Genomic DNA, 26,028 nt, shown 5'->3' with positions numbered 1-26,028 from the left:
AACAACTACAACAACAACATAGTAACAACAACATAAAAATTAAAATGTCTCAATTCAAGAAAACGGGTAAAAAGAATTTCCGCCAAAGGAAACGATCGTCGGAAAGTGATCTTGATTCAGACGAAAATGACAAAACAAGGTTCATAATGACCTTATTTTCATTGACGTGCAGCGAAATATGTATTCGCGATTATGCCATGTAATTTCGTGATGCATTTATAATTCGGTACTTTATTTACATCAACAGTAAACGTTGACCGGTTAGAACACTCTGAACAGTCTTTCAGTAAAAAAGAGGTAGTATATTTATGCCCCCCTTCGAAGAAGAGGGGGTATATTGCTTTGCACATGTCGGTCGGTCGGTCCGTCCACCAGGTGGTTTCCGGATGATAACTCAACGGATCAATAACATATTTCTAATGCATTCATCTAGGACATGGATCACTCATAATTATTATTATGCCCCCCTTCGAAGAAGAGGGGGTATATTGTTTTGCGCATGTCGGTCCGTCGGTCGGTCCGTCCACCAGTGGGTTTCCGGATGAAAATGCTTAGGCCTAGGATCATGAAACTTCATAGGTACATTGATCATGTCTCGCAGATGACCCCTATTGATTTTGAGGTCACTAGGTCAAAGGTGGAGGTCACAGTGACCCGAAATAGTAAAATGGTTTCCAGATGATAACTCAAGAACGCTTATGCCTAGGATCATGAAACTTGATAGGTAGATTGATCATGACTCGCAGATGACCCCTATTGATTTTGAGGTCACTAGGTCAAAGGTCAAGGTCATGGTGACCCGAAATAGTAAAACGGTTTCCGGATGATAACTCAAGAACACTTATGCCTAGGATCATGAAACTTGATAGGTAGATTGACCATGACTCGCAGGTGACCCCTATTGATTTTCAGGTCACTAGGTAAAAGGTCAAGGTCACGGTGACCCGAAATAGTAAAATTGTTTCCGGATGATAACTCAAGAACGCTTATGCCTAGGATCATGAAACTTGATAGGTAGATTGACCATGACTCGCAGATGACCCCTATTGATTTTCAGGTCACAAGGTCAAAGGTCAAGGTCACGGTGACCCAAAATAGTAAAATGGTTTCTGGATGATAACTCAAGAACGCTTATGCCTAGGATCTTGAAACTTGATAGGTTCATTGATCATGACTGGCAGATGACCCCTATTGATTTTCAGGTCACTAGGTCAAAGGTTAAGGTCACAGTGACCGGAAATAGTAAAATGGTTTCCCGATGATAACTCAAGAAAGCCTATGGCCAGGATCATGAAACTTCATAGGTACATTGATCATGACTGGCAGATGACCCCTATTGATTTTCAGGTCACTAGGTCAAAGGTCAAGGTCACAGTGACAAAAAACATATTTACAAAATGGCTGTCACTACATCTGAGAGCCCATATGGGGGGAATGCATGTTTTACAAACAGCCCTTGTTTGTTAGTTAGTTTAAAATTTAAGTAAGTCTAGAATAGTTGGTAGTGCAATAAGTCAAATTATAAGAACATCGTACCAACAAGAAGACTCACCCTCAGCATGCATGAAAATACCTTCTAAATACCATCATGTAAAAAGGATGTACCATGTTTCGTCCCATCACTAATTCACCCCATACCGGCTCGCCCCGCCTGCAATTCAGTTAGCCCCGCCTGCAACTCAGTTCGCCCCATCAGGTTTTCACATCGCCCCGCCCATCTGCGATAACCGATTCGCCCCATATCTTAAATATCAGTGCCTTATATATTTACGACCTTGATGAGTAGGTGTGAAAATATTATTTGAGTGCCTCGTTATCTTGAATGATTTACATTCGTCTATTCGTCTGTAACATTACATATCTTGGAGTTATAAGGTTGTATATGAGCGGAAGAATCGTGCAGAGACTGGGGCATATGTTATACATGTGTCACTCATAAATCCATAAATACATTATACTTGCAAATTATCACCCGGGGTTGACAGTGGCTGTAGCCAAATTCATTTTGTTTCTTCTTTGTTTAATGTAAAATTTCATGGTTAATCAGAACTTCGTTAAACCGAAGAAATTGTTAATTTGAGGTGATTCTGTCGGTCCCAACACTATAATTCGCAACTAATTATCAATCACTAATCCGAAGTCAAAACTGCATACACCAATTAAAACCAGCTGCTAATTGAGCATAATTTCGCACGTTTGTTGTCTGCGCGTGGCGTGTTAATTTTTATGTCCCCCACTATAGTAGTGGGGGACATATTGTTTTTGCCCTGTCTGTTGGTCTGTTGGTTGGTTGGTTTGCGCCAACTTTAACATTTTGCAATAACTTTTGCTATATTGAAGATAGCAACTTCATATTTGGCATGCATGTGTATCTCATGAAGCTGCACATTTTGAGTGGTGAAAGGTCAAGGTCATCCTTCAAGGTCAGAGGTCAAATATATGTGGCCAAAATCACTCATTTTATGAATACTTTTGCAATATTGAAGATAGCAACTTGATATTTGGCATGCATGTGTATCTCATGGAGCTGCACATTTTGAGTGGTGAAAGGTCAAGGTCATCCTTGAAGGTCAGAGGTCAAATATATGTGGCCCAAATCACTTATTTTATAAATACTTTTGCAATATTGAAGATAGCAACTTGATATTTGGAATGCATGTGCATCTCATGGAGCTGCACGTTTTGAGTGGTGAAAGGTCAAGGTCATCCTTCAAGGTCAGAGGTCAAATATATGTGGCCCAAATCGCTTATTTTATGAATACTTTTGCAATATTGAAGAAAGCAACTTGATATTTGGTATGCATGTGTATCTCATAGAGCTGCACATTTTGAGTGGTGAAAGGTCAAGATCAAGGTCATCCTTCACAAGGTCAAGGTCATCCTTCAAGGTGAAACATCATTTAGGGGGACATTGTGTTTCACAAACACATCTTGTTATAAATTTGTCAAAAGCCGATAATTACTTATTTGTGTTGTTGTGCATTCTTTTATCACAAACAAACGAGATATGTTAGGTCTGAGTAAATGTTTTCTAATGAAATGCACCATATATAAACTCTACGTTTTTAAGATGATATCAGTACAAAGTGTATGATAGAAAGATGTCGACGCCGTTACTTTTTTCCCAACCTTACGTCGATAAATCTGGAGAAGGGCCCAGTACCAAAGCAGGAGAATATCCGGCAGTTAATAAAAAAGGGGGTCAAGCGGCGTGATGGACAAAAACGAGGAAGTCGAGGAGGAAGCAAAGTCAAAGCTTCAAATAGCAGATAAATTTGGCGTTACTTTCAATAAGAGAAAAATGAAAAAATAAAAAGTATTTATTCTTCCAATCGTTACAAACATACCGGTAAATTTTATATAGAATTAGTTTTATGTTATTTAAGTAAAACAATTATTTACAGTAGCGTGTAACCTAACCATGTGAATTCTGCAATTTTATTTACAGAAACACAAAAGTCTTCTGTCAGATGTTTATTTCGAATTATCGTTAATCCAATTTATTTTTTTAAGGTCCTGACAACTTCGAAATAATATTTTTAAAACGTATATGTAATAGTATTCTGTTTTGGTTAACGCTTAATGAACACCTTAACACACATAAATTTATAATGGGGCGATCTGATAGGGATCTGGGATGATAAGAAATATCATATGGGGTGGATCGATGGGCGAGTCGGTATTTTCAGCATGGGGCGATAGTGCGTCGGGGCGAATCGTCTGGCACCCTGTAAAAATTACTACAGACTCAGGGCCCTCACACTACTTTGGGGGAAGGGGTCCGCAGCCCTTAGGAGGGGGAATTTTCGCGGCGTTTCCCTTTTTGGGGGAATTTTTTACTAACTCTCTCATTATGTCATTTGTACATGTTTGCACTATATTCATTGCATTTTTCATAATTAAGTATGTTTGAAAAGATTAAATTGAAATAGAATTGAAATATAATAATCATGAGACACATCTTTCTATCAAAAAAAAAAAAAAAAAAAAAAAAATTTTTTTTTTTTAGGGGGAATTTTTCCCCCCAAAAGGGGAAAAAAGTATACTTTTCAGGTGGGGGACTGCCGCCGAAATTCGGCGGCAGGTTTGATAGATTGAGGGCCCTGAGACTCAACGCATTTTTCCCGAGGACCATCAGAGATTGGAACAAGCTGTCGCTGACATAGTATCTGTGGGGTCAATTGAGTGCTTCAAAGCTCAATTGGCCAAGCACTTTATATATAAACTGTAAAGAACTCTGTTTTTAACCTGTACATTCTGGACTTTTAATTGTTTGTTCTTCAACTTTTCTTCAACACCCACACTACTACATAATAATCAACGAGTTGATTGTGGTTGTCAATCGGTAGAAGTAGAAGAAGTAATCCAACTCCTAGCTACCGTCTCTCTGTGTCTTGAATGAGTTTTTGAATGCTTTTATGAGTACATATGTACAGCTCTAAGTTCTTTTATGAGTTCATATGTACAGCTCTCAGTTCTTCATCAAAGAGCCAAAAACCATGAATAAAATTTGTCTCAATTATGTATATTAAATCAAGTTCAATCAACCTTATACAAAGTTACAATACTTGTTACAATAAACATCAATTTGCTTGTCTTTTGTGTAGAAATGCTCAAACAAAGTTGATTAAAAAAAAACATGAAGCCAAAGCAAAAGTTTTGATTCGACTCCACGCGTCAAGGCGATCTTTCTTGCAGGGGATTCTTGAGATAGTAAATGTATATTTTACTTATATTGTATAATTGGTATGCTCAGCCTTGTTAATTGCAATTCTCACACATTTCCATGAACCGCTGACGTGTTGAAACTTGTATATGTTAAGATTATTATTCTGCAAGTATACCAAATCAATTCTGCAAGTATACAAAATCAGGTTAGTTGATTTGGTATGTGTGTTAGAGATAAATTTATAATATTTCTGTGTTTATTTATGGCAGAAAACATTTGATGTGGCTCATATTACGGATTAAATACAGGCAGCAAGTTTACATGAAAAAAGCACTTACGCGTTGCAACTCCCAGTGACCCAGAGGGTCAGGAGGTGGAAGTTGGATTATTGCAAATTCGTCGATAATCTGTAAAATGAGCCACATAAAATGTTTTGTGGCATAAACAACCAAAAACGTATAATGAATATGTCATATTTTACTTATACACTACAAACTTTCAACTGACAGCATCATACCAGACAATCATACACTCAGATAAAAAAAAATAGTGCAGCTTAATCTTTTCCATTCCTTTGATATGATTGTAAATTCAAAACTTCCACTTTCTTTTTGATAAGTGGTATGCTGTTAGTGTATTTATGACACAGTTTTAATATACTCTTTGTAGAAAAAAATATCTTTATGTCTTTAAAAGTAATGTATTATTGAAAAGAGAACCAAAATTGATATTACTTATCATTAAAATATTGAATACTTACAATCTTAAGTCAATTCTGCAATATCTGGTTGCTCACAAATTAATAGGATGTGCACAGGTGTCGGCCTAGGGTCAAATTTTAGGGAGAAGTCATTTCTCTCTTGACTGGGCATAAAGGAAAATTAAACAATCAAGAAAGAAGAAATCAACAAAGCAAAATACTCTCATATACCATTCAAATGTGCATGACAATGCATAATATATTTACATCCATACCATACCCCACAAAATGTTTTTGGGGGTTGGGTGAGGTTATATTTTGGTATTATAGATTTAATAATAATTTATTTTATTTTTAACATTATAATATGCTTGAAATCATATTTCTAGTTGAAACAACAATAAAACCAGTTAAATACACAGTCATTTAAAATCACACCAGTGTTTCGGAATGTCGTCAACAAAAAACTTTGCCTTAAAAACTGCAAGCCTTTATCTACACCTACCAATTCTGTTGGTCTTTGATGCGAGTTTCTAGGGAGTTTAAGCGGTAAGCTTTGTAACACCATCATCTAGTGGCCTTTTCAAAAGGCATTATTTAACATTCCATTACCAGAGGAATGCAACATATTCAATAGGGCATTAATGAATTAGCTTTAATAGAGAGAATAAGATGTGTAAAACCTTTAACATTTAACTGAATTGGATTTTCAAAGGGTGTGTAGAAATAAATTATGTTTGCTATAATTTAAATGGGAGGTTCCTTTACAAGTAATGTTTTTTAATCTATTGACAAAATGAGGGCAAAATTAATTTCTCATGGCTGTTTAAAAAGCAAAATAAGTCTACTTTTTTCCAAATGTTTGCGCAAGTTGAGCTCTAAGCCAACCCTGTGTGCGTTTTAGTTTTTTGCAGCTTCTAAACAACTTTTAAGCTTTTAAAGCAGTTTTTGGAGTGTCTAGATTTTGTTTTAATATCACTATGAGTGAACATCCACTCTTTTGTAGTTCAAAGTTGGAAGACATTAAAGAATTACAGAAGACCAGAGAACGCCAAAAAGGAGTTGATATAGTTGGTTTGGCGCTTGGAAAGAAAATTCCCATCACAGAGGAAAGAGATAGTGTAAGAAATTCTGCTACAATCATGTTGATTAATGTTATACATCTGTGTAATTTGTTAGTGTCATTTTAGCTCAAATCGACTGATTATGTTTAAGTTTAGCTCTTGTGACTGCCTTTTGTCAGTCTTCCATCATGTGAATTGGACATTTGCCTGTAGTTTTGGTGCCGCTTTTATTGCCCAGTCTTGATATAATTTAGTGACAACATTTGTCCAAATGAAATCTCAGCCAGGTTTAAACTTGATCATCTTTGATCTATAACTTGATCACTTGGTTGTATAAAAGAAAAAGCTTGTGAACACATGTAAGAGGCCACATTTCAAGCCCAGCACTTACTTATGTAACTAAAACTTGATCAGAAGATTTGTCCCAACCATTTCCTGCTAAGTTTGAAGCTGGGTCACATGGTGTAAACAAATCTAAGTAAAAAAGGTCAACTTAAACAAAGGTTGTGAACACTCTAGAGACCTTATTTATTGCCCAATCTTCATGAAACATGGCCAGAACATTTGTCCAAACGATATCTCAATTGAGCGTGAAACTGGGTCATGTGGCATCAAGATCACTAGATCAAAGTAAAAAAAAGCTTGTGAACACTGTAGAGGTCACATTCCTTGCCCAATTTTCATGAAACATAGCCAGAACATTTGTCCAAATGATATTTCAAAGAAGTGTGAAACTGGGTCATGTGGGATCAAAATCAAGATCACTAGATGGAAGCAAAAAAAAGCTTGTGAATACTCAAGATGCCTTTTTTGTTGCCCAATCTTTGTGAAAGAACATTTGACTTGATGGTATGTTACCTGGGTTCATGTGGGATTTAAACTTGGGTATTATGACAGATGAGATATAAATTAAATATGGCCGCCAGGGGCAGGGGCATTTTCCTTATGCGGCTACTGTGAAACCTTGTTAACAGTCTAGAAGTCACATTTTTATTCTTTCATTTATTAAAGTACTAGATCATTTGTTCTAATGATATCTTGGCTCAACTTGAAAATGGTTTTGATCCTTTGAAATAATGGCAGCAAGGGTTTAAGTAAGTTTCTCTTAAAGGGCTTAAATGAAATTACTTGAATTCTGCAGAAGTCACATTGTCTGTCAAATTTTCATAAAACATTATTAAAACATTTTTTCTTATGATTTATCAACTGAGTTTAAAATGGGTCTGGTCCTTTGAAAAACATGGCTGCCAGTGACCAGAGCATTTTTTGTTTATATGGTTGTGAAACACTCGTGAAAGTCACCCTTATAATTTTACCTGATCATCAGTAAATTGTTGAGGACATTTGTTCTGAATATTTCTATGCTGAGTTTGAAAATGACTCCTGTCTGTTGCAAAGCATGGCTGCAAGGAGGCTAAGCAGTTTCATGGAACTTGCTCAGAACATAATGATATATCTCGGCTAAATTTGAAAATGATTCCAGTCCTTAAAATCATGGCCATAAGCTGACGTCCAGTTTTCCTTGTATGAAGTTGGTGAAACCTCGTTAGCAAGTTGGAAGTCACATTTTTTGCTCCATTCTCATGGAACTTTCTCAGAGCATCAAAATTTTCTTCGAATTATATTAAGGTAAAGTTGGAAAATGATTCCTGTTCATTGAAAAATCTTAGTTGCCAGTGGCCGTGGCAGTTTTCTTTATAAGGCAAGGTGCAACCTTGTGAACACTTTAAAGTCACAATTTTCACCCAATTGTTTGAAACTTACTTAGAGCATCTGTTGTGATAATATCTCAGATAAGTTGTAAAATGGTAACGGAAACATCTCATGAGCTTCTCAGAACAGATAAGTTCCTTCTGGTCTCAGTTGTGTGTTTGTGCCTTAGTTGGCTCTCTTGTATTTAATAATGTAGAATTTATTTACTTTAAATGAATTTGCACTAAATTAGATCATATTATTTGCATACCATGAAAAAGCTTTAAATAAAACTTGTTTTAGAAGATTATTGATGTTGATCCACATAATTTCACCTGTGGCTGTGCTATTTTTATGTCCCCAACTATAGTAGTGGGGGACATACTGCTTTTGCCCTGTCTGTTGGTCTGTTGGTTGGTTGGTCTGTTGGTTGGTTGGTTTGCGCCAACTTTAACATTTTGCAATAACTTTTGCTATATTGAATATAGCAACTTGATATTTGGCATGCATGTGTATCTCATGGAGCTGCACATTTTGAGTGGTGAAAGGTCAAGGTCATCCTTCAAGGTCAGAGGTTAAATATATGTGGCCAAAATCGCTCATTTTATGAATACTTTTGCAATATTGAAGATAGCAACTTGATTTTTGGCATGCATGTGTACCTCATTGAGCTGCACATTTTGAGTGGTGAAAGGTCAAGTTCAAGGTCATCCTTCAAGGTCAGAGGTCAAATATATGTGGCCCAAATCACTTATTTTATGAATACTTTTGCAATATTGAAGATAGCAACTTGATATTTGGCATGCATGTGTATCTCATGGAGTGCACATTTTGAGTGGTGAAAGGTCAAGGTCAAGGTCATCCTTTTAGGTCAAATATATGGGTCAAAATTGCTCATGTAATGTAACTTCTGCAATATTGAAGCTAGCAATTCTATATTTGACATGCATGTGTATCTCATGGAGCTGCACATTTTGAGTGGTGAAGGGTCAAGGTCAAGGTCATCCTTCAAGGTCAAACATCATATAGGGGGACATTGTGTTTCACAAACACATCTTGTTGAAAATATTTATCTATCTCATGAATTAAACTGGATAAGTTACCAAAACCACCTAGTATTATCTACAAATCGTAAAAAAAATACTTTTTATGTCTGTTACAGCATGATCCATTCAAGATGATAACTGGTGGCTATGTAGACATGAAAGCTTTAAAGTCTAGGTAAGTGATAACTGGAGGCTACGTAGACATGGAAGCTATAAAGTCTAGTTAAGTGATAACTGGAGGCTATGTAGACATGAGAGCTTTGAAGTCTAGGTAAGTGATAACTGGAGGCTATGTAGACATGAAAGCTTTAAAGTCTAGGTAAGTGATAACTGGAGACTACGTAGACATGAAAGCTTAAAAGTCTAGATAAGTGATAACTGTAGGCTATATAGAAATGAAAGCTTTAAAGTCTAGGTATGTGATAACTGGAGGCTATGTAGACATGAGAGCTTTTAAGTCTAGGTAGGTGATAACTGGAGGCTATGTAGACATGAATGCTTAAAGTCTAAGTAAGTGATAATTGGAGGCTATGTAGACATGAAAGCTTTAAAGTCTAGGTAAGTGATAACTGGAGGCTATGTAGACATGAGAGCTTTAAAGTCTAGGTAAGTGATAACTGGAGGCTATGTAGACATGAAAGCTTTAAAGTCTAGGTAAGTGATAACTGGAGGCTATGTAGACAAGAAAGCTTTAAAAGCTAGGTAAGTGATAACTGGAGGTTATGTAGACATGAAAGCTTTAAAGTCTAGGTAAGTGATAAGTTGATAACTGGAGGCTATGTAGACATGAAAGCTTTAAAGTCTAGGTAAGTGATAATGAATACAAGATTGCATATGATTGTATCATTTTATTAGCTCATCTATTTTTTGAAAAAAAATTATGAGCTATTGTCATCACCTTGGCGTCGGCGTTGGCGTTGGCGTTGGCGTTGGCGTTGGCGTTGGCGTCGGCGTCCGGTTAAGTTTTGCGTTTAGGTCCACTTTTCTCAGAAAGTATCAATGCTATTGCATTCAAACTTGGTACACTTACTTACTATCATGAGGGGACTAGGCAGGCAAAGTTAGATAACTCTGGCGTGCATTTTGACAGAATTATGTGCCCTTTTTGTACTTAAAAAATTGCAAATTTTGGTTAAGTTTTGCGTTTAGTTCCACTTTTCTCAGTAAGTATCAATGCTATTGCATTCAAACTTGGTACACTTACTTACTATCATGAGGGGACTGGGCAGGCAAAGTTAGATAACTCTGGCATGCATTTTGACAGAATTATGTGCCCTTTTTATACTTAGAAAATTGACAATTTTGGTTAAGTTTTGTGTTTAGGTCCATTTTATTCCTTAAGCATCAAAGCTATTGCTTTCATACTTGCAACACTTACTAACTATCATAAGGGGACTGTGCAGGCAAAGTAATGTAACTCTGACTGGCATTTTGACAGAATTATGTGCCCTTTTTATACTTAGAAAATTGAAAATTTGATTAAGTTTTGTGTTTAGGTCCACTTTATTCCTACAGTATCAAAGCTATTGCTTTCATACTTGCAAGATTTATGAACTATCATAAGGGGACGGTGCAGGCAAAGTTATGTAACTCTGACTGGCATTTGGACGGAATTATGGGCCCTTTATACTTAGAAAATTGAAAATTTGGTTAAGATTTATGTTTTGGTCACTTTACCCCTAAAGTATCATAGATATTGCTTTCATACTTGGAACACTCACAAACTATCATAAGGGTACAGTAAAAGGACAAGTTGCATAACTCTGGTTGTCATTGTTACGGAATTATGGCCCTTTTTTGACTTAGTAACTTTTAATATATGGTTAAATTTTGTGTTTCGATCCACTCGAAGTATCAAGGCTATTGCTTTCAAACTTCAAATACTTACATGCTATCATGAGGTTACTGTACCTGGCAACTTGAATTTTACTTTGACCTTTGAATGACCTTGACTCTCAAGGTCAAATTATTAAATTTTGCTAAAATTGCCATAACTTCTTTATTTATGATTAGATTTGATTGATACTTTGATGAAACTACTCTTACCTGACATACCACAATAGACTTCACCCAAACCATCCCCCGTGCCCTCCCCCCCCCTCCCCCCCCTCCCCCCCCCCCCTAATTTTTTTTTTTTTTTTTTTTTTTATAAGATCATCTCACAAATGACCACCACACCCTCACACTATACCCCCACCCCCACCCCCCCACCCCCCCCCCCCAAATTTTTTTTTTGATTTTTTTTTTTTTTTTTTTTTTTTTTTAAGATCATCTCACAAATTATCACCACACACCCTCACACTATACCCCCCCCCCCCCGATTTTTTTTTTTTTTTTTTTTTTTTTTCGCTTTTTTGGAAGATAATGTAATAAATGTCCACAACCCCACACTATACACCCCTCTTCACTCCACTCCTCCCTCCTTTGTGATTGAAAATGAGAGTCCCTTCACCTTTAAAAAGAAAATAGATGAGCGGTCTGCACCCGCAAGGCGGTGCTCTTGTCTTAACATGGATTATTAGAGACAAATAGATTTATTTGGGTATTGGAAAAATACAGGCCACCATTATTTATGTCATTGATGTTTCGTTGACTTTATAACTCTGTATTGTAAAGATAGTCTGTCGAATTTAAAAAAGGAAATGTGATTGTGTTTTACTAATTTTTATGTTTTAGTACTGAGATATGATTTTTGAAATGCATTTAGGGGCACTCCACTGACAGAAGATGAGAAGGAAGCCATTGGAACTGCCTTTGCAGCAGAAACAAACAAGAGGGATGAAGATGCAGAGATGTATACGACATTCTTAATTTCATTTTTAATACTTGGAACTTTTGCGTGACCATTCTTGAAACAGGAGCTTATGATAATTTTTGTCAAGTCATATTATTGTCTTCAATAGTATGCTAAATTGGAGAGCTGGCCGAATGGGTAGGGAATAAGATATTAAGGCTACTTAAAGTCTGAGTGGTTTGAATACTTATGGAAAAATAATGTTTATTTCATCTGCTTAATCCCACAGGGGGTTATAGGAATTCCTATAAACAGTTGATCCATCTGTCAATAAGAGTTTATTTCGGCTCCATATTTCCTTCATGAATTTTCATGAAACTTGTTTTGTAATTTGAGATGATGTGCTAAATATATTAGTCAGGCTGGCAGCTCTAGGTCAAAGTCGCATTTGAAGGTGGACGTTTGAGCATGTATATTAGTCAGACTGGCAGCTCTACGTCAAAGTCACATTTGAAGGTGGACGTTTGAGCATGTATATTAGTCAGGCTGGCAGCTCTAGGTCAAAGTCACATTTGAAGGTGGACGTTTGAGCATGTATATTAGTCAGACTGGCAGCTCTATGTCAAAGTCACATTTGAAGGAGGACGTTTGAGCATGTATATTAGTCAGGCTGGCAGCTCTACGTCAAAGTCACATTTGTAGGTGGACGATTGAGCATGTATATGTAGTCAGGCTGGCAGCTCTAGGTCAAAGTTACATTTGAAGTAGGACGTTTGAGCATGTATATTAGTCAGGCTGGCAGCTCTACGTCAAAGTCACATTTGAAGGTGGACGTTTGAGCATGTAAATTAGTCAGGCTGGCAGCTCTACGTCAAAGTCACATTTGTAGGTGGACGATTGAGCATGTATATGTAGTCAGGCTGGCAGCTCTAGGTCAAAGTCACATTTGACGGTGGACGTATGAGCATGTATATTAGTCAGGCTGGCAGCTCTACGTCAAAGTCACATTTGAAGGTGGACATTTGAACATGTATATTAGTCAGGCTGGCAGCTCTACGTCAAAGTCACATTTGAAGGTGGACGTTTGAGCATGTATATGTAGTCAGGCTGGCAGCTCTACGTCAAAGTCACATTTGAAGGTGGACGTTTGAGCATGTATATTAGTCATGCTGGCAGCTCTAGGTCAAAGTCACATTTGAAGGTGGACGTTTGAGCATGTATATTAGTCAGGCTGGCAGCTCTACGTCAAAGTCACATTTGAAGGTGGACGTTTGAGCATGTATATTAGTCAGGCTGGCAGCTCTACGTCAAAGTCACATTTGAAGGTGGACGTTTGAGCATGTAAATTAGTCAGGCTGGCAGCTCTAGGTCAAAGTCACATTTGAAGATGGACGTTTGAGCATGTATATTAGTCAGGCTGGCAGCTCTACGTCAAAGTCACATTTGAAGATGGACGTTTGAGCATGTATATTAGTCAGGCTGGCAGCTCTACGTCAAAGTCACATTTGAAGGTGGACGTTTGAGCATGTATATTAGTCAGGCTGGCAGCTCTACGTCAAAGTCACATTTGAAGGTGGACGTTTGAGCATGTAAATTAGTCAGGCTGGCAGCTCTAGGTCAAAGTCACATTTGAAGGTGGACGTTTGAGCATGTATATTAGTCAGGCTGGCAGCTCTACGTCAAAGTCACATTTGAAGGTGGACGTTTGAGCATGTATATTTGTCAGGCTGGCAGCTCTACGTCAAAGTCACATTTGAAGGTGGACGTTTGAGCATGTATATTTGTCAGGCTGGCAGCTCTACGTCAAAGTCACATTTGAAGGTGGACGTTTGAGCATGTATATTAGTCAGGCTGGCAGCTCTACGTCAAAGTCACATTTGCAGGTGGACGTTTGAGCATGTATATTAGTCAGGCTGGCAGCTCTACGTCAAAGTCACATTTGAAGGTGGACGATTGAGCATGTATATTTGTCCTGCTGGCAGCTCTACGTCAAAGTCACATTTGAAGGTGGACGTTTGAGCATGTATATTTGTCAGGCTGGCAGCTCTAGGTCAAAGTCACATTTGCAGGTGGACGTTTGAGCATGTATATTAGTCAGGCTGGCAGCTCTACGTCAAAGTCACATTTGAAGGTGGACGTTTGAGCATGTATATTAGTCAGGCTGGCAGCTCTACGTCAAAGTCACATTTGAAGGTGGACATTTGAGCATGTATATTAGTAAGGCTGGCAGCTGTACGTCAAAGTCACATTTGAAGGTGGACGTTTGAGCATGTATATTTGTCAGGCTGGCAGCTCTACGTCAAAGTCACATTTGAAGGTGGACATTTGAGCATGTATATTAGTCAGGCTGGCAGCTCTAGGTCAAAGTCACATTTGAAGGTGGACGTTTGAGCATGTATTATCAAGTCAGTGCACTTAAACCGAATTTCATTATTCTTTTCTCAAATATTAATCAAAATAAGGCATGAGGAAATCACGCCACCTCAAGGTCAGCATCACTTTCTAAATGCCAAAAGGATCACAATTGGTAATATTTCTATCTTTAAGTCTGCCATGTTTTCTTCATTTTACAATTATTTAAAATTATTCCATATTTGATAGTTTTTTCGCAAAATACAAAATATAATGTCATTTTTTCAATATACCTAAGTCTTTGAACAAGCTGCTTGAACTAAATTTATTGTCCTCTTATAGATGAGCTTGGGTATTTTTAAATGCACACAACAAGCCAGTCTTTCTGATTCTAGGCAAAAGTATGTGGAAGAAGAGCTCAAAAGAAGGAAGGGACATGTTACAGATGAAAGCATCAAGCCAGGACAGTCAGTGGTCTAAGTTACTTTCAAAACATATCTTTCATGACATTTATTAACATATAATGGAGCAATTAACAAACCATACTTTGCCCCACCATATGTCTTTGTTTGTATGTCTTCGTATGATAAAAAAATGTGTTTTGCAATGGCATGTTGTTTTGAACCTCTGAAATATACAGAAAATTACAGATATTGTATGTGAGTCAACTTCATGCTTTTTATGTATGCTTTAATGTTAAATAATAAAATGAGCCGCTAAGTTCGAAAATGGGCCTAAGGAAATACCCGAATAGTGTAGCTTCAGATATGCCTCTGCATCCATATACTCTTATGAAAAATGTCATAATGTCCTCATAGTAGACCACAACATCTTGTGTAACAGCGGGGCTTCCTCTGGCTCAACATTTTCTGTAGCCAAATTTACCTTTTTATGTTTGAATTCTTATTACTTTGGATATTTTATGGATGATAATGTAGAAAACATTTTAGCCAAATGGAGTTTTTTGTAGCCAAATTTCTGTGTTCGTAACCATTGGCTAATTTGGAGAATCGCAGAGTAAGCCCTGGTAAAAAGGTAACTCCTGACCAGAATGCAGAGGATGGCCTTGAACTATGCTTTCTGCGTTTGTCATAAACACATTTTTGCATGATGCGGCCCAAATATCATCAGTTTTGCATGACTGGTTATGTGTGTTTCAGATCTTCTAGGGAAGGCACTGGTTTGTTTGAATTGCCTGACAACCTGAAGTCAATTCAGTCACGCTTCAAGAAGTCAGAAGACATGTTGTCCAGTCAGATGCTGTCTGGTATTCCAGAGGTGGACCTAGGCATTATGTAAGTATTGGTGATTTATTTTTTATTTTACCTTTTTTTTATTGAATTTGTTTTTATTTGAAACTTCATATTTAATTATGTCTTTATATACAGGTAATTGACAAATAGCTAGAAAACCAAAAAACTGTTAAAATCAATTAAGTTCTGTCAAATCTGATTATACATGCATACAATTTGTTGCAAAAAGCATTATGTGAATGATGTAAATATTCAACTGTCTCTGTTAATTATTTATGAAAATACATGTATACATGTATCATTTCCATCTGAGCCAGGGGGGTTTATATGTTAGTGAGCATGCACACAAAGTCAATATATGATAGGTATGATATGGGTCCAATAATTATTTATAATGAATTAAACTAATAACTCATTTTCACGATATACATCAGTTTTTTCTATTGTTTTTATTGTTTTCAAATCAGGTGTTTTAAAATGAAATACAAACCCCTTGAAATTATTTGCACAATGGTTGCATACTTACACAAATATTGGGTTATTTTACCAATATGTGGGGACATATTTGTACCAATCAAAAGTGCAACTTATTATAATGTACTGGCTGTTCTTTTCAAGATTGGTTTGGCAGCACTGTTTACATGAAAGATCATAACCTATCAATATGGTCATAATTTAGGGCAAAGATTCGCAACATTGAGGAGACAGAAGAGGCTAAACAGAAGCTGATTGATGAGAGACGTCGCAAGAAAGAGCAGGTGTCAGAGTTTGTGCCTACAAACATGGCCGTGAACTTTGTGCAACACAACAGATGTAAGTTTAAGAAAAAACATTGAATGATCCTTCAACGGTCAGGATGCTTTAGGATTTGAAATTGTGAAATATTGAACTGTGGTTGTCACTTTAGTATTGAATGGGTTTTATAGTGAGGGGCTATGAGGTCCTTTAGCATCGAAAGCAAACCTACCTAATTATCCCCCACCATAGGCGTTTGTTTGGGCGTTGTCCGGCCGGCCGGCCCTCTTGTGTCCGGAGCCATATCTTGGAAGTGCTTTGGCGGATTTCATTGAAACTTGGTATTGGTATATATAAATATAAATATAAGAGGATGATGCACACCAAATGGCATTGTACACCATTTGTTAATGACGGAGTTATGGCCCTTTGTATTTAAAAAAAATGCTTTTTTAGCTCGACTATTATATATGTAATATATATAGTAGAGCTATCCTACTCACGTCGGCGTCTGCGTCAGCGTTAGCGTGCAAATGTTAAAGTTTTCGTACTACCCCAAATATTTTCTTTGTCCCTTGACATATTGCTTTCATATTTTGCATACTTGTCTACCAACATGACCCCAACCTATAAACAAGAGCAGACAACTCTATCAAGCATTTTGTCATAATTATGGCCCCTTTTCCACTTAGAATATGCAGCAAATGTTATAGTTTTATATAACCCCATTTATTTTCATTGTCCCTTGACATATTGCTTTGATATTTTGCATGCTTGTTTACCAACATCACCCCAACCTATAAACAAGAGCAGACAACTCTATCAAGCATTTTGCCCCTTTTATACTAAGAATATGTATATTATTGATAAATCTATGTTAAAGTGTGCGTACTACCCCAAATATTTCCTATATCCTTTGACATATTGCTTTTATATGTTGCATACTTGTTTACCAACATGACCCCAACCTATAAACAAGAGCAGACCACTGTATCAAGCATTTTGACATAATTATGACCCCTTTTACACTTAGATAATTGAACATTTTGCTTAAATTGCCATAACTTCTTTATTAATGATCACATTTTATTATTACTTTGACAAAACAACACTTACCTGAATACCACAATGGATTCCACCCAAACAATACCTCACGCCCCTACCAGAATCCCTCCCCCCCCCCCAACCTCTCCCCCCAATTTTTTTTATTATTTTTTTTAAACATCTAATAAATTACCACACCACACATTATACCCCCCTCTCACCCCCCATCCCCTACCCCCCCACCCCCCCTACCCCCCCACCCCCTCAATTTTTTTTTTGGAACATCATCTAATAAATTACCACACCCCACATTATATCCCCCTCTCACCCCCACCCCCCAATTTTTTTTTTAAACATCATCTAATAAATTACCACACCCCACATTATACCCCCCTCTCAACCCCCCTACCCCCCCCCCCCCCCCCCAAAAAAAAATAAAAACAAATTGTTTTTTTCCTTTTTTATTTTTGAAAGATTGTCTAATAAATTATTGAATATGAACAATTTCTACATGATGGCTTACGTTATACTGTCAAGCACTCGAATAGTCGAGCGCGCTGTCCTCTGACAGCTCTTGTTTGTGCCAGAAGCCATATCTTGGAAATGCTTTGGCGGATTTCATTGAAACTTGGTATGAGTATATATATATGCATAAGAGGATGATGCACGCCAAATGGCATTGTATTCCATCTGTTAATAACAGAGTTATGGCCCTTTGTATCTTGAAAAAATGCTTTTTGTTTGTCAAAAATAACATTTTTGGGTCCAGAAGCATATTGGCGGGGATATCAATTCAACGAATTTGCTTGTTAAATTACTCGACTCGTGAAAGTTGCGATGCATTTCAAATTATTGATGCAAGTTCCAGCCATTTAATTTTTACTGAAATATTTTTTTATTTGTTCGTGATCTTGTACTGTTGGGGGAAGCCATAGTACCCTGAGGAAAACCCACCTGTTGGTAAGGTGAACACCAACAAAGCTCACATGCCCTGGGAGCAAGGATTGAACCCAGGTTGCTTAGGTGAAAATGGCGTGTACCAACTACTGCGCTAACTTGACAGGCAGTAGTCAGTGATGGCTTCTTTTTTATTTCAAAATGATTTTTTCTGTGTTTGCCATTTAAGTTAATTCTGTTACCTAATTTCAGTCAATATTGAGGACACAGCTTCCGTGTTGAAGAAAAAAGAAGAGCCAGTGCCAGTGAAAAAGGCTCGAGTGGGTGATCTTCTAACTGACAAGGGTAAGTAGATGAGCATCAGAAATGTTATGAGTATTCTGAAGTAAGATATCTGAATTCAAACACCTGTAAATGGCTTATCGGGCTATAATAAGATTACATGGAGAAATAATTAAAATTATATTGTGGAAGCTTTTATGTATCTTGATTTTTAGCTCGGCTGTTTTCGGCGAAAATCCGAGGTATTGACATAGCCAGCTCGTCGTTTCGTGTCCGTCGTTGTCCGCGTCGTGCTAAAACCTTAACATTTTGTCAAGGTTTTGAACATTGGCTCTAAAATCAAAGTGCTTCAATCTACAACTTTGAAACTTTATATGTAGCTGCACCATGATGAGTTCTACATGCCACACCCATTTTTGGGTCACTAGGTCAAAGGTCAAGGTCACTGTGACCTCTAACAAAAAAAACACACAAAAAAACAATCTGACAAGCTTTCATTTATTCAAAACTGCACCTGCAGCCGAGCGTGGCACCTGTTATGGGGTGCTTTTGTTTTAATGATGCAGCACAGGTGTGCAACATTAGAGTTTACATGGTTAAATAGAGTAAGCTTAGCTTGGGAAACCTGTGGTCAATGTTGGTATATACAATCTTACTTTTTTAACAGATAGACCGACAGACAGACAGTTTATTCAAATGTATGCAAATGTACATTGTCTTCATCCTCACTCATTATTCTCTGTAATACTAGACATAACATCATTACATCACATCAAATAAATACAATAAATGGTAAGAACATGTTGGTTCAATCAAAGCAGGAGTGAAGTTTATTGAACAGTATTATTATGAATTGTATTTCTTCTAACAAAAGCTTCTTTGATAAATTTGCACACATAAATTATTGATTTTTCACATGAAACTAGTAACTTGTGGAATTTATTTACAGATAGCTAAATATATAATGTACGGCTTATATATTGTTTTCTTAAGTCAGTGTAACAGCCCCATATACTTATAAAATGGCATTCATTTTCTAAATCAAAGTCATTACAACATAGCAAAAAATGTTCATTTCGTGGATTGTTACTTTGAGTGTAAATGCCAGTTTGTATTCTCAACAGGTGTGCAGAGACTCTAAATCATACAAAAAAGCGCATTCTTCTTGGAAGTAAATTATCTAAATATTCTTCATATTCCAATGAGTTTGGAAAACTTATTACATATTTTATACAGAATTATTATTCATGTTACCATACCATTCTTGTTTAAAGTCGTCAACAAGTCTGCCTTTAAACTTGCTAATAAAACCAAAACAGCTAATATAATTATCAATAACAATCGGGGATACAAGTTAAGTAGAAGTGGTACCAGAATATAAACTTAATAAGAATTGTATACAATTGCAAATACTTTTTATTTGTACAGTCAACAAAAAATTCATGTAATAATGACTGGTACTTCCTAGTGTTGGGAAATCCCTAGTGTTGTGCATATTGCTCTTAGGTCACATAGACACAATTTGGGGTTTGGAAGAAGTACAAGTAAACTGGTCAATATTGTTGGATATTGGGTGTATTAGTCATGAAAGTAAACAAAATTCAATTTGTTGTATCATTGAATTATGATTTATGTAATTCATGTTACTTTCCTCATTCATATACAGGTCATAATATTGACTTTGAAATCGTATCTACTGGTACACACTTTTCCAGGTCTTGTGAACAGATTTAAAGTAGCTGAAAAAAATCATTAGGTGTATTGAACTGAAAAAAGTATAGCATCTAAAATAATAAGCATTATTATAATATCTGAGAGATTTTTTTTTATATATTTGCCTCCACTATGATTGAATTTGGATGTTTTTGAACTTAAAGGCATATTTAAAAAGGTATGTAATCGTAATAAATAGTTTCCAAATAATTGACCAATTACATATGCTTTGGAACAATTTCTTAAGATCTGAGCGTATTTTAAAGTAACTTCACAGGAATTATCATTGGGTGACCATCTTTCAAAGTATCGTTAGTTCAAATCCTTCTGGTCAGCTGCAAGTGTACACCATCAACCATATTTGTAAAAATGAAAACTTCAAAAATCTCTAAAAACCCCATAGGTCAGGAGTTTAATATTTGGTGTTACATCATCAAGTGGTCCTCTAGTGAGTTAGATCAAATCATGTCCAAGGAGTCACATGATTTATACAGATTTTAATAGTAAATACAATGTAACTTCAAAAATCTACTCTGAAACCACAGACCCAGAGATTTGATAATTGGTTTGTAAAATTAGAGAGTGGTCCTGTACACAGTTTTTTAATCTTGGCGTCAAAATTAGCCATTCCCCAGGGTCACCATATTTATATGGACGTTTATAGACTTATAACTTTTTTTATGTGAAACCACAAGGCCCACAGCTTTTATATTTGGTATGCAACATCAGATAGTGGTAATCTACAAATCATGCACAGGGGTCGAAACCGACCATCCATAGGATCACATATATATGAAATGTTATGGAAATACTATAGTTTTCACTCCATTTTCAAAATAGTAAAATAATCCAGAATTGTTTTTATTGTGTTTAAACCACAAAACTGAGACATTCATAATCTCACATTTACTCTGCAGCTTTTATTGTTAATTTCAGATGGGCGACCTCTTACTGTACAACCCGATGAAAAAGCTACAGACAACTACCACTTCGACAAGTTCAAGAGACAGATGCGCAGATGACCAAAGTTGATCTGCCATACTGTGACAGAAATGCCTTATGACCTTCTCCCTTGGGGTTTAGCTGTTGCTGAACGTTGATAGTATCATGTGACATGACAGAACAATGAGCTTACCTAATGTAATACTGTAACAATACTTGATGTCAAAAGCTTTTCTGTACTGCGCGCATTATCAGGGTGACAGTATTTTGGAGAAAGTTGCTGGAAACATTTGCAGAATAAAGACTGGCTGCGTGAGCATTTATTCTAATTGTTAATACATCACTTGAACTTTACTTAATAGTTTATACAGTGCATAATGTATGTTAAATTAAAACTTGTTTAAAACTACAGGCAGCTATTGCCTGTCACAATTGGTAATTTATGGTAAGTTGTATATATTCTAAGAATGCTTCATATTATCATCAGAGGGTTTTGTGAGGAAGTGCAGCAGAGTCGAAGGACCATAACTCTTTAGTATTTTAACACTAATAGCACTTTGTTTTTTTTTTATTTTCAGAGCATATTTGCAAAAGTATTGAAGGAATTGTAAATAAGACCTCATAATTGCATTGTTTGAGGACATTTCGAGCTGAAGTGCAGAAGAAAACCTCTATTATGTTTTAGCATAATACAAGGACCATTAAACTTTCTTATTTATATCCAGAGTTATTGCCCTTCAATTAATGTTCTTGTGTGGAGACACATGCTTTAATGCACTATAAAACATTTGCACCAATCATATATAGGCTAATCTGGGTGATGTTGGATCAAAGCATGTGTACAGGGCCAAATAATAGAAAAGGCTTTTGCTCACTCTAGTTCAAGTTTTTGTATTTGTAAGAGATGCCTCTGGCTTCTGACTCATTTTAAAATATGTAAAATGAAAGGATGTGTGCAATAGTAGGTGAAAAAAAAGTGAAGACAAAAAAGCACAGGCTTAAGAATGGTAGTAAAAATGTGTTATACAATTGTCAGTTATAAAATATCAAAAGAATTATTTTATAGAAAAATTACATTTTTATGATATGATTCTGTGGTTAAATTGTTACTTTAAAAAAAGAATATAACTGCATGTAAGTGTAGCGAGATAAATTTTGATGAATTAAAATGTTACGGCGTCTTACAGAGAGTGTTACAGTGCATTTACTACAACATGTTTAAGGTTACGGTGGGTGCTAGAGGTTTCGGTAAATAACAAGTTCGGTAAATTGTATTTATATAGTAAATGCTGTGGAGGGTTCGGTGAAATGGATCTTTATAGAGGTAATGCCACCTATTATTGCCTTACATCAGGGGCATATATTTGCAAACTGGTGATTAATTGTTAATTGGTTAATACATGCAATGCCTACAGTAAAGAATTTAGGGGCATGAAAGAGCTACTACTGAACTTTTTAAAAAGAATAATTTTAGGTACCAAACCAAAAAATGTAGATTGAATTTAAAATGTATTTTTATTGAAAGTAAATTAACAATTTAAATAAACTAATACTAAAATGTTTAAAGATTTGGTGCATTTATTAAAAAAAAAGTAATAATAAATGTTGATTTAAAGACTGAAATAATAGAAGATCTTCAATTTAGATTAATGCTATTAACAAATGTTCAAAGTCTTGTAAAATATTGTAGTACTGATTTATTTTAAACAAGAAATATCTTTAAAAAAGATATACGGCGTTGATTGTGGTTGGATTTGGTGAAAGGTAAAGAGTTCAATGAATGAGATCAAAGATAGCGAATGTCTTTTTCTTAGCAGTTCTTAGCTGCATCACACACAGTACGGGATGTTACGCGGAGTTTTCGCGGCTTATTTTACATTATTACATATTGCTAATCATAAACCTATAGATACAAAACAAAAAACCAAAAGAAGAATTGAGTGAATTTAAAACATTAAGTCAACCGGCCACACGCAAAGTATCCGTACATATTTTAAATATTCATACGCGCGTTCTTCGAACAAACCTGTTTTAGTGGTTTGTCGATTATTAACAGTATCGAGAATCATCGCGCTCATGCTTAATACATTAGTCAATATGGTGGAATAATTCTTGTTAAATTACCCGGTAATAAAAAATATTATTTATCATGGTTTTGTTGAAAAAACATTAAGAATCTAGTATTGGCATGACATAATTATATCGCTGAATATTTTCATTTAACATATTTCTGGTCTAAAGAAAATTCCACAGTCCAGGGTATATTGCCCGAGTCGAATAGACTTCAGCCCTTATCAGCAATACAATAAATGTCTGTAGCTGTTAATGAGATAACATGCTGAGAATGACCCTTTGAGGAGGTTAACCCGAGTAAGTGATTTATTGCTGCTGACCACAAGTCTTCCGGATAACCCAAACACTTCACCTATAGTTCACGCGAGAGCGTCTATTATATAACGATTATTTCACTGGCCGCGAACGACCATGATACTGGCGCTTGAAATCCTCTGAAAATAAAAGGTGCACGCACAAACTGCATTGATGTCGAGAGTTGAGTGTAAAACTGTTCTATCCGTCAAGTATTTTCATTAGAGATAAAATTGTTTCATGCAGTAAAACAGTGTTACAAAGACGCTTCCATGTTTCCAATGTTCTGGTGGTATGTTCAAATCAGCCAATTGAATAAATGAAGTGTATTCATTTGTATTTAGCCGCGGGAAATTTTATTTGAATTTTATTAAACACTTGCAAAGGTCAGGTAAGGTGAAAATCTGGCTTATACAGCTACGCCGAAAAAAAGATCAGCAAATATTTATGAATTTGCGATTTTAAGATTAATTCAGTCTTTAATTAAATATGTAAACTATTATTTTATATGAAAATAAAAGTGCCAAATCTTTAAAAACTGTATAACTGATTGATTAAAAAAACGCCATAATCATGGCATAATGAAATATAAAAAAATATTACCCAAATGAAGTCTTGCTTTAAAATGACCTTAATATGTTATTGAATTCCCCACTTTCGAGGTGTGAAATATATTTTACATTCCTGTTAAATTCTTTACAGTAATTGAAGTAATTATTAGCTGTTGTTGTTGCAATCAATGACAACCTCCATAATCCCGTCCGAAATGCTACTATCGTGGAACGAAATCTCCATGGTTGTAAATTTGACTTCTTGCAGGCGCTGAAACGGTGTAAAGAAGACGCCGTAAGAGAAGATACCGTAACATGTACACGGAGTTGGCATGCTACAACTTTTTTGCACAATCGGATAGAAATCACCAATAATAGTATACAGATGGGCATCACATGTTTGTAAAAGAGTGAATTTGATACAAATCATTGAAAATATTCATCATGACAAAAACTGCAAGCCGGAAACAACGAATTTATTTGATGTTCTATGTTTTGAGCTTGCACTTCTTTCTTTTATCATGATTTCACGCTAGAAAATGTCACGATAGCTTATGAAGCGAGTAAAGAAACATTAATAAATGAAAATAAATGCCATATCCCGTATGGCGTTTTACGTGTAAGTTTAAACACAGAATTTACCTAAGTAAACGCGTGTGTATGTCTACAACTGTCAAGACGCTGTAACCGTTGTAGCTATGACGCCGTTTCGCTTTGTCGTACAGACGCAACTCTAATTGTAATGTAGTTCAGCGGGGGTGATTTAAGTCAATGTTTTATATACACGGTGTGAATAAATATTTCCTTGTTTATAATGTTCCATATGTCCCGTGTTTCCTTATATTGAATGTTCTATATATTGACCCTGTTTCATTATATTCAATGTTCTATATTTCCCGTCTTTCATGATTAGTTGCATGTATGCGCATCTTGATAAACGGCGCGGCAAAGCGTTTATATTGTTTAAGGTTGCTATTTCAGCTGTAATGACTACGATATATGGTATTCTATCAATAAGATATTTTATCAACATTTGAGCATGAACAACCCCTTGGAAAATGGCACAACGACGGTAAAGTACTTGTACTTAATTAACTATCACTGTGGGGAAACGGACACCGGACTTTATATACAAAATATTTATTTCTAGGTACGCAGCAGTCAGCTTATTCGGTTAAGGGCAAGATTTTCTACAGTAATACTCTTTAAAGGTGTACATACGCAGAAACAAATCGGTTTAAATAGTTTATCTCTATCATGTTACTACAACGCAATGTAAATGCAGTAATTTCCATAAGAAGTTTTATGTATAGGTCCGTCTAGCTTATGCCACCTTATTGAAAACCATGTTTCAAATGATATCTCAAATTTGCAAATTAAATGTGTTTTTATGATAATATTAAATATAACTTGTTAAGTATCCTGTACCACCTTGTGTGCTCCAAATAAACATCATTCGTTTAAATTTTAAGAAACACAGACCAACGTGTTCATCAATACATGAACATGTATTAATATGGTTGCGTATAAACCATCAAACATGCCCATCTAGTTGTTATAAGGGATGGCAACGAATACCGATATTGGTATTCGGATATTCGGTCATCCTTCCGAACGAATATTCGGATATTCGGTCAACATCTGTTAGAAAAAAATCAACTATGTTTACCGTACCATTACTCCATGAATTCTACTTTCGTTTTTACCGGAAGTTCCCCGGAAGTGACTAAATATTGACACAGCATTGCCGTCGCTAATTGTTAAAATTGAATGACGAAAACTGTTTTTAAACTTTTAATATTGTAAATCAACAATAGAACGAGAAACATAATATTTACATGACGACAAAACAATTACATAACAAAACAGTTAGATCTATAAATAATTTAAGCTAAACTTAAAGATAGTATTTACATAGCGAACACGTGCTTTAATATTGTACATCAACAATAGAACGAGAAACATAATATTTACATGACGACAAAAT

The 26,028-nt window shown here is 35.9% G+C and overlaps 1 protein-coding gene and 1 long non-coding RNA gene across 2 annotated transcripts; both read left to right on the top strand.

Annotated features, from left to right (window-relative positions):
- On the top strand, positions 1 to 21,841 carry LOC127865883 (telomere length and silencing protein 1 homolog). Its single transcript, XM_052405927.1, has 9 exons — positions 1 to 139; positions 6,376 to 6,490; positions 9,288 to 9,346; positions 11,879 to 11,965; positions 14,653 to 14,724; positions 15,418 to 15,552; positions 16,190 to 16,323; positions 18,439 to 18,531; positions 21,118 to 21,841. Exons 1-9 carry the CDS (start codon positions 45 to 47, stop codon positions 21,201 to 21,203), a joined length of 876 nt encoding a protein of 291 aa, XP_052261887.1. The 5' UTR covers positions 1 to 44; the 3' UTR covers positions 21,204 to 21,841.
- LOC127865899 (uncharacterized) lies at positions 12,165 to 14,167 on the top strand. Its single transcript, XR_008042816.1, has 6 exons — positions 12,165 to 12,359; positions 12,422 to 12,483; positions 13,107 to 13,230; positions 13,417 to 13,602; positions 13,789 to 13,850; positions 13,975 to 14,167. It is a non-coding gene; the product is annotated as an uncharacterized LOC127865899 (long non-coding RNA).
- Positions 21,842 to 26,028: the final 4,187 nt, after the last annotated feature.

Source organism: Dreissena polymorpha, chromosome 2, assembly GCF_020536995.1.
Source record: "Dreissena polymorpha isolate Duluth1 chromosome 2, UMN_Dpol_1.0, whole genome shotgun sequence".
NCBI classification, from domain to species: Eukaryota; Metazoa; Mollusca; class Bivalvia; order Myida; family Dreissenidae; genus Dreissena; species Dreissena polymorpha.
The sequence above is the reverse complement of the archived record's forward strand: the minus strand, read 5'-3'. Positions and strand labels throughout refer to the sequence as shown.

What these genes read in the sequence shown, in the direction of transcription:
- LOC127865883 (XM_052405927.1), top strand. Translation starts at nt 45, where the DNA reads ATGTCTCAATTCAAGAAAACGGGTAAAAAGAATTTCCGCCAAAGGAAA. An exon ending in ATGAAAGCTTTAAAGTCTAG is followed by an intron (nt 9,347 to 11,878) that starts GTAAGTGATAAC and finishes AAATGCATTTAG; the next exon opens with GGGCACTCCACTGACAGAAG. An exon ending in GAGGTGGACCTAGGCATTAT is followed by an intron (nt 15,553 to 16,189) that starts GTAAGTATTGGT and finishes GTCATAATTTAG; the next exon opens with GGCAAAGATTCGCAACATTG.